Source organism: Aulonocara stuartgranti (genome assembly GCF_965226115.1).
Source record: "Aulonocara stuartgranti genome assembly, chromosome: 12".
NCBI lineage: Eukaryota > Metazoa > Chordata > Actinopteri > Cichliformes > Cichlidae > Aulonocara > Aulonocara stuartgranti.
In genome coordinates, this window is record NC_138948.1 from 29,966,629 (window position 1) to 29,976,236 (window position 9,608).

At 38.8% G+C, this 9,608-nt stretch overlaps 1 protein-coding gene across 1 annotated transcript; it reads left to right on the top strand.

Moving 5' to 3' along the window:
- The first annotated feature begins 4,033 nt into the window (after nt 1–4,033).
- On the top strand, nt 4,034–9,524 carry LOC309719194 (leukocyte surface antigen CD53). The gene is made up of 8 exons (XM_082555142.1): nt 4,034–4,172; nt 4,908–4,992; nt 5,738–5,926; nt 6,430–6,504; nt 6,597–6,698; nt 6,791–6,898; nt 7,013–7,096; nt 9,100–9,524. The coding sequence occupies exons 2-8, from the start codon at nt 4,930–4,932 to the stop codon at nt 9,169–9,171; spliced, it is 693 nt and encodes a 230-aa protein (XP_082411268.1). The 5' UTR covers nt 4,034–4,172; nt 4,908–4,929; the 3' UTR covers nt 9,172–9,524.
- The last annotated feature ends 84 nt before the right edge of the window (nt 9,525–9,608 follow it).

Consider the following 9,608-nt stretch of genomic DNA (forward strand, 5'->3'; position numbering starts at 1 on the left):
TACAAAACAAAAGGAAGAAAAATCATCAGAAAACAAAACTTGTTTGTTGTGTTGGAATCTAAGCAAAACACAACCACAGAGAAACATACAAATGTCAGGCAATTTCTTCCTAATAATCTGAATAATGTCACAAAAACAGATGGAAGCACTGCATGGCTCTGATGCTCTTCACTGAGGCAGGTAGAAAATGTAAAATTTAGCTTCGTGTTATGTAGTGCATTATGACTTTTTGACATATTTGAGGATTATGTTTTATTTTAGGTCTCCTTATGGGTTGTATACCTTGACTCGGGTGCTGGTAGAAGGCCCACGGCTGATATTTCATTCTGCCTAACCCTGATGAAGACAGAGTTGATACACAGTTGTCTTTTTTTAATGCTAACTTCAACTTTTATCAGAGACTGAGTGCCTCGCTTGTTTTCTGTTATTTGATTTTAATATGTTTCTCTTGAGTGTATCCAAAGGTGTTATGAAGATATCATCAAAATGTTGTTTTAAGCTCATTTTATCTTGATTTTATGAGTTTGAGAAGTTAGACTTCTCCAACACAATACAGTATAAATGGACACACAGGACACCAGCCAGAACATTTCATCCTGCACAGAATGATGAGTAGGCTGCATGCTGTGTTTGGATCTAAGATGATAAGTCAGCGGAACTGAGAACGGTAAACATGAAAATTCCTGTGGAAGCAGTGATGTAAGTAATAAAACAAGCAGCTTGCAAACTCAGAAGTGAAACTGTTTTGTGAAAGAATACTAATATACCTCATTAGAAACTTGGAAAAGAGTGAACAGGAATCAAAGGTTAATGTGGTTTAGATTAAAGTGCTGAAAGCAGCTAGCTACAGCTGAATCCATAATTTGTTGAACGTACCACCAACAAACCATCAAGATATGATAGAACTGCAGACTTCAGCTTTAATTCAAGTGATTTTACAAAGCGATTTTAGCTGGAAATGATTTAGAACCTCAGAGGCTCCAAAGTAATTAGACAATTGAGTGACGAGATGTTTCATGGCCAGGTGAGGCCTGTTCCCTTGTTACTTCATTACCAATGAAGCGTCTGTCACATATCTGCTATCTAATATCTGCAGCTGATTCAAAGTGTTGGATTTGTATGTTATAGCTTTTCACTGTAATCTTAAATATAAGAATAAAAGAGATGCAGTGGAAGTGAAGGAGGCTGTTGTTAAGTTGAACAACTAAAATACATCTATCAGCAACAATCTGATACATGCATGAAAACAGGATTATGTCCATGGTTCAGAAAAATAGCTTCACAATATTTAACCAAATCAAAAATACTTTCAGACTTTCATGTATACAATCAAGAGATGCATTGATGAATGGAGGTACAGAGAGTTTAAACAAAGTGCAATTTGAACTTGCCCAGGGAAAACTGTGGCGACAGAAAGAAGCAGCTTATAATCCAAAACAAACCACATTATAACAGAGTGCAAGTCGACAACGTCCCGAAGCATGCTGCAAAAACAATTCTTAATTTCTCAGTTTATTCTTTATTGGCCAAGTCAGTTGTCATCTCAACTCGGCAGAGCCGCTTTTCAGTAAGTGAAAATAGACCCACAAACCCACAAACAAGAAACAACTGAAAGCAGCTGCAGTAAATGCTTCATTTCCTCGTCGGAGGAAATGAAGCATTTGGTGATGTGCAGTCCTAGACTTCAGGCAGACACTGGGTGCAATTTTCAAGAATTAAAAAGAGTTTTTATATTTAAAATTCTGTTATTTTGTCTGAGGGATGACTCAATGTAAATAATTCCTAAACAGTTGATCGAGTTAAATACAGTATTTGGTTTTTGTTTACTAATGCTAAAGGAATGCTCACTATTGTTATAGCTATAATTGGATTTTTATGAGGGCGTTAATTCCCACTCCAGCCCACTCTAAACAAATTTTAACAAAGGTGAAAATGTTATTTATCTGAGTAAGAAGGTAACTGGAACATGAAATCTGGTGGTCTAAAACTGTCCCTTTCCACTGAAGGTCGCCAAATACTTGTTTGGTAGGGTGTTGGTCTTTACTTTACAATATTAAATGCTTTGAGCTGAATGCTGTTGTGATTTGGTGATATAAAAACTGAACTGAATTGAATTAGTAGTCTTATTCCAAAAGTAACTGCTGCTAGAAGTGGAGAAAAATTCATTTTGAAGTGAACAAAGGGGGTCTGAACCTGAATGACAATTCATCCAACAGAGTTCAAAATGAAAAACTAAGCACTACTGAAGAGACCCTCGCTGGTGCCTGAAGAGAAGCAAAAGGATCAAAGGCATTTCAGCCTAAACAAAAACGGTGTCTTGGTTTTACTATAGCTAAAAACTGCAAACCAGGTGCATTAAGAGGCCCTTTTTTAAAGTACATTAGTTGTTTTACTCTTAAATCCCCATTTGTGGTTGCACAGTTCCTCTTAATGGTGATGGCTAAGCTCCCCCTCCTGAATGTCACTGTTCCTGCTCCCACACAACAATGCTGTGAAGTTCATCACAGGCTTCCAAGTAATGATAAGGTAAACTTTGAATGACTAAGCGGTCATATACTTTGGCCTATATCATTAATGCATCGCTGTATTTTAGTCTACAGCTGCCCTGGTTGAGGGATTTGTCCAGTAGGCCACCGGGAAGGTGTGGTTTAGTTTCACCCTGAAAGTGAACCAGTGCTCAGTCAGCCTTACTCTGTTTGTACTATGCTTCAGTTTGCTCGTGCGTATTGATCTGTGGCACACTGGCTGTATGTGCAGCAGAAATAGAGATTAAAACTGTCTTTATTTCAACCCTGGCACACTGGTAATAAGATGAAATAAAAATGGATGATCTGATTGTGAGTCAGGAAATGACGATACTACTAAAACAAGTGTTGAAGAAACTGAATGCTTGCCTCTGATGTGTCGAGGTTTTTCATTGGCTGACAGCAGTCCTGAGAACATCTGGACATCCTGCCGTGGGCTCAGATTTTAAGAATTTTAAAAACATTTTCAGTGTTTTTGTGTCTATTATACAGAAAATGTTCTTTGTTCTTTCTCCATTCCTGTTGTTGCCATAACAAGCAACAATCTCAGGTGTTAAAAGTGACTGTGTGGCAGGGTGTGGTCTGTGGCGCAGCTGCAGGGGAGGGGTGGAACAGCGGGTTCAGGGCGTAATGTCAGGGGAGGCTAGTTGTCAGGTTATATATAACATTAGGAATGAAACAAAGGCTAGAAGAGGAGCCTGGTATCAGGAGACTGTTTAAATGAAATTTTGAGTATATAAAATAACAACAGAATGAACTGATTCTGAGGGATCAGGTGAGAACTGTTTCACATTTGATTGTTTTTACTTGGAAATACCCATGAATGTAAATATTCCCTACGAGCAAAACTTTGGTAGGGAGGCAGGGGTTCCTTTAAACATGGAGGGATTTTCCAACAAAATCAGGCTCAGGAGAGGGCAGGCATTTATTATAAATGGTAAATGTTTGGAAGGTGGGGAAGAAAGAGAAAACCTCAATAATCAGACAACTCCATGTAGGCAAGCACTTTGGCAACTGTGGCAAAGAAAAACTCCTTTTAAACAGGAAGAAATGGCCATCAGAAACAGGCTCAGGGAAGGGCAGCCATCTGAGAAATAGTAGCTAATGATTAAATGCAGAGTAGCGGCCTTTGATAAAGAAAGTAACACTCTGCAACACGACTAAATGAAACCAGGACTGCATATGCCGACAACTACCTTGGCACGTGACACATTGAGAAGGTGAGAAATGACACCAGTTAGATGTTTTAACCAGTTTGTGTTCCTCTGTGACGAACATACGGGCTTTATTATCTCTAGTTGTGCAATAAGAATATTAACAATTGATTTCACATCAGTGAGGGGTTTTGACCTCTGCAGCTGCTGACCACAGTTTCAGCTTGTATCTAAATATAAGCAGTGTGTCACAGACATGCACCTGACGTCTCTGCAGCGCTATTGGCTGTCCCTACTGCACTTTCTCAGTCATCAGTTTCTTTCCATGTTGCTAGACTTTAGGAAGAGGAAGTGAGAAGGGCTGCTGAAAGCCCCATGATGTACTCTGCAAGCTTCACAGAGCTATGAGAAGGGGAAGTACGAACAGCAGACGAGCTCGACAAGCACACGCCTGAAAACAGAGACGATAGCAGATATCATTTTCTCCAAATAGGTAAGAGTTAAACTTTATTTTGTCTTGAGATCTCGTTAAATCTTCAGAATATTGTGAAGATGTTTCTTTATCGGTCAGAAACGTGTTGATGTCAAATCTCTAAAAAATACTTGTGAGAAAGGAAAACCCCACGAAGATGAAAAAGTGAACAAAAATCTTTCAAATTTAGACCAAAATAGGCAGTCATCTAACTGAAAGTGTCTGTCATGTGTACATACTGACTTAAGTGGAAAACAAAATATAAGGGCTGTACTTTAGTAGTTTTAAATGGCTGAAGAAGAAGAAGAAGTCTCTTTTCTATTCTCAGAACAAAGATCAGTTAGAAAGAGGGCAAAATTTTGATGTTTTACACATATTTATAACACAAATACAGGAGATTTTTACTTAGAACGGGTCACCTTGTATTTTGAGGAAGTTTTGGTATTTCCACAATTAAACTGCCTGCCCTCTCATGATGTAATTTTAAACCCTCCCAAAGTATAATGCACTCATATCGTGTTGTACAGAAGAAGAATTTTGGTTTTGCTTGTAAACTGAGAGGAAACACAGGAAGTGAGATGTGTGAGCATCACTTCCCCGCTTTGTGACCGTGACGTTTTGTCTGTTTTAGCACTTACACACCCACACGCAAACGCAAGACATAAATAAGAGATGCTGCATTAAACCTTGACCACATCCAGCCCTGCTTCCGATATTTATATTCAATAAAAAAATAACGGCCTTTTCTTGTTGCAGGTCTGATCAGAGGAGTTGCAAGATGGCTCACAGCTGCCTCAAGTGTTTAAAGTACACCATGTGTGTCGCCAACTTGCTTTGCTTTGTACGTATGTCTCAGTCATCCAGCAATACATCACACATCACTGTGAAACATCCTGTCACATTCATCCACTCACTTTTCAAACCTAAACTGTCAGGTGTGACAGACGTATGAGTGTGTGAAAATTAGTTAGTATTTATAAATGCTTCAGGTGTCTACTTTGGGTTTCAAATATTCTACCAGATGGTCAGATTCTTAAAAATTAATCAGTTAAAAGGATTTACCAAAAGTTCACACAAACAAAAAACACAAAAAAGGCTCTGACAGTTTTGTTTACTCTGTGTAATTGTATTATTACTATGACGATTACGTGAGCCAATTAGAGTGGAGGCAGTTAATTTTAGAAAGCCAATGTCTGCTAATATGTGAGAAGGAAGATAGATAGATAGATAGATAGATAGATAGATAGATAGATAGATAGATAGATAGATAGATAGATAGACCTGACTCACAGGGGCCATGAAGAGAAAGTGTTAATATATTTATATTATATATTTTTTAATTCAATTTCATTTCATTAATTTTGTTCCACAGACTTGGTGGATACAAAAGAAAAGGAAAAGTCAACATTTGCCAGAAGTCTGTTGCATAACAAATAAATAAAAAGCAGAAGCACTTGAGAAAATGTACTGCCTGACACTGCTGCCTGTAGGCAAGCTCTGAAGCAGACCAGGGCCCGGTGCAGCTCACTGTACTCTGTGTAGTGTGTATTGTGGACTTGGCTTCAGTCTGTCTTCTCTTCTGTCAGATCTGCGGTGTGGCCGTTTTGGCCTTCGGCGTCATCGTGATGGTGAGTTCAAATTATGCTGCTCTCACCCCCTCACTGCCCAGCTTCAACATAGCCAACATCCTCCTGATCACCGGCATCATCATCACCTGCGTGTCCTTCCTGGGATTTCTCGGCGCACTCAAGGAGAACCGCTGTCTCCTCCTATCGGTAACACACACACAAATACTCAAAGCAGAGCACAGATTATGTGGTTTTCTGCTCCCTCTGATTACTTCATATTTTTAGGTAATTAACACTCTAGTTTTGGTACCCCCAAAGGGTATAATTTGTTTGTTTTTTTAAGCCTGTATAATTTTGATAAGGGGGGTGGGCTCTCTAACACTGCCTCTTCACTGTTGTGTACTCCAATTTTTGAATGCTACAAAAATAGCATTTATGTAACAAACGGAAATATCTAAAGAGTCAGTTCTCTGGGAAAAAAGGTAATTTAGATGTTAATCGGGACTAGTTTTTCTAGTTTTCTAGGAGGAAACACAAAGATGGGCATTTATGCGCATTCAAGTTTAAAACGTTCTCGAAATCAGACATGTTGAGCTACATGCTGTGAACTAGCAGCCGAAAATAACTTCACTATACAGTACCGTTTCATATGTTTATGTAAAGTGTTTCAGAGTAACATTCACATAAACCTTTATATTTATTTTTTACAGTTTTTCCTGATGCTCTTCCTCATGATGCTCTTGGAACTGACAGCAGCATGTCTGCTACTTGTATACGAGGGAGAAGTGTGTGACACATATGCTATACACAATATGTTCTGTTTTTAAAGCAAATGTATACATTGTATGTAATCACCAAATCCTCCGTTACTGTTCAGATTACTGAAAGAGTGAAGACCGATCTGACAAAGGGCTTGAATGATGCAAAAGGAAATTCAACACATTCAAAACAAAGTGACTGGGATAATATTCAAAAAAACGTAAGTGTGTCAGAGTGGAGATGTCATGTTGTGACACAAATGACTTTAGAAATGTGTTTATTTTTTTTGTCTGTCAAATTCATTTGTTTTAGCTTGACTGCTGTGGAATCCATAATGTAACAGATTGGGGAAACAACGTGCCAGAATCCTGCTGTATTCCTGAGGACCCCTCTTGTAAAAGTCAGAAATACAGGCAAACGGTAGGCTCATACTAATCACTGATCCTTTCAGATTCATACTTGCTTTAATGTACCATAGAGGTCAAAGGTCACATTGTTACTGCTGCAGGTAATTTCAAAATGTTTTGTGTGCAGGGTTGTTTGTCAAAGGTGACAAATTTTTTTGAGAAGAATTTCCTAACCATTGGGGTCTCTGTCATTGTCCTCTGTATGATTGAGGTAAGCTGTTAACATACTATTTTACGCAGGTGTTGCAAAGTTAATCTATGAACCTGCAGATGTACCATGTCTCAGAAATTACCATCTTCACTTCTGTATAAAAGACAACTGGATTATAAAGTGAATGAATTGGTTAATACAATGTTCTGCTCAGAAACGTGGCATCTTCCTGTTAAAATATACCTAAACTTTGTTGCCTTTGACTGTATGGTTTCATTTATAGCAGTTAACAACCATGGCCTCAGTGTGTTTTATACTATAAAGATCCTTCAATATTAGATGGAGAGAACTCTGATGATCAGATAACCCATTATGAGCAAGTACCAGGCAATGGTGGGGAGAAAGAACTTTTTGACAGGAAGAGATCTCCAGACAGTGTGCGGGAGTAACTGAATACATGGTATTCCGAATACAGTTACTTTGTTGAAATAAATGGATTACACAGCGGTCTTTTCCTGTTTCATATGTTAGGCTATGCCCTCTCTATTTTTGGTAATTCCACATTGGTGGAAACCATCTTGCAGCCCATGTTACATCTACTAGAGCCAGAAGAGCCAGTGACAGTGGCAGAGAGCCATCTGGTAAAACTGGTTGGGAGTGAAGAGAAAAAAGGAAATAAAAGATGAATGTAGCTTGCAGCTCTTGAAAATAAAATAATAAAAAGCTAATGGTCAAGTACTTTTAACCTACATTCTTCTGTCCTAATGGCCAACTCCTGCTTTGGAATAGAAGTTAGGATGTACAGAAATGTAAGAAAAATTAACTTTCAGTTCACTTCATGCTAAACATTTTCCTGATGACTTTATACTTTGCCAGTTTCACATCTTACTGTTAAGACTAGTCCCCACTAAAGTTATAAAAGTGGTTTACATGTCTGTAACCAATGACTGTCCAGCATCCCTGTATATCAGTCACATTCGCTATCTGGCAATGGCAAAATAATGTGTGACGTTAAAGCCGCTACAGCCATCCTTCATATACAGTCTATGATTGCCGCAGACCAAGGCTGTATCCCAATTCAGGGTCTGCAGCCTTAAAGGCCGCATTTTAAGGCCGATTACGTCACAGCGACGCGACGAAGACTGTCCCAATTCAAAGGCTGCTCGAAATGCGGCCCTCAAATGAGTCCTTCATTTCCCTGAATTTTAAGGACGTGGCGGTGTAGACTTCGTGGCCCAACATATCCCAGAATGCATAGCGCGGTGGTGGGTGTGGATAATTTTGGCGGAAAAAAAAACGGCGGATGAGGGGCGCCCGAAGAGTATCTTAGTAAACTAAGTGCTGAATATTATGTCACTTATTTATGTGCAAATGTTTAATAACGAAGAACATTAAAACATTACTGTTGGCCACATGTCGGCAAAGTTATGTGACATTAGTGACGTTTGTACTAACTTGGTTTTAAACCCTTTACTTTAAAATTTACGCCATTCAATAGCTGACATTAATCTTACAGAGAATGATCAAAGCTCATGTAGAAACAAACAAACAAATGAACAAACGATTTTCTCCTTCATTTCTGTCAAACAAAGCTGTATGAAACGTTTCTAGCTGTTAGTATCATGGTTGCTAGGCAACCTGGGCAGCGCAACGGAGGCTAGACCGTCCCATTTCACAAGCCTCGCACTTCCGGCCTTAGCAGTCTTTAAGTGCGCGGCCCTTGAGGATCGTTGACGCTGCGTACTTTAAGGCTGCAGACCCTGAATTGGGATACAGCCCAAGATCTGCTCCCCTCCCACTTACCAAAGTGGGCCTCCAGCTGGACAATGTCCACTGCCACACCCAAAAACACAGCTCTAGAATGGATCGGGGAAGAAAAGACCACTCTTTAGATTGCAAAAGGAATAAAAATACTTCATATAAACAAGCATAAACCCAATGAAATTTCAGTCAGCTTGAGAAGCTCAGAATAACTTTTTTTTTTTTTTTTTTTTTTTTTAAAAACAGTACAACATTGCATTTTATGTCCTTTTCCAGTTTAATTTCTATATTTCTGTTTACAGGTTTTGGGAATGTGCTTTGCCATGACACTGTTCTGCCACATTAGCAGATCTGGACTGGGCTACAAGTTCTGAATACCTTCAAACATGATCTTCCCATTTTACAGTAAATATCACTGTAAAGTTCTTTAGGAACTAGAGGGAAAGTTTCTGGAAAAACTTCCTTAAAATGAGAAAACTATTTTTCTAAACTCTTGCTTAAAGCTTAAACCTGTTTATGTACCTGAATATAAAGTATAACTGTAAATTCTGGCACCTTTGACCTTTAGTGCACTACTCCATTTCAGGTGAAGCTGTGTGCTGAGTTCAGTTTTGTACAGAACTTGCTTGGTGCCAAGTTTATCTTAAGGTCTGTCAACTTTTTAAAACAGTTTCTGTAAAATATTACCTTTGTACTAGTCTTTAATAAACTACTTACTGACAACAAATTTGGAAACATCCAATTAACCTGCAGTCAGCTGAGACTGAAGAAGTCACTTGGATGAGTGACAAAACGTTTCTCCCACAAAACG

Excerpts from the sequence above, each read along its gene's own strand:
- LOC309719194 (XM_082555142.1), top strand. The coding sequence starts at position 4,930 with ATGGCTCACAGCTGCCTCAAGTGTTTAAAGTACACCATGTGTGTCGCC. Across the intron at positions 4,993-5,737 it reads TCGCCAACTTGCTTTGCTTT|ATCTGCGGTGTGGCCGTTTT; the intron begins GTACGTATGTCT and ends CTCTTCTGTCAG. Across the intron at positions 6,899-7,012 it reads GTCAGAAATACAGGCAAACG|GGTTGTTTGTCAAAGGTGAC; the intron begins GTAGGCTCATAC and ends TTTTGTGTGCAG.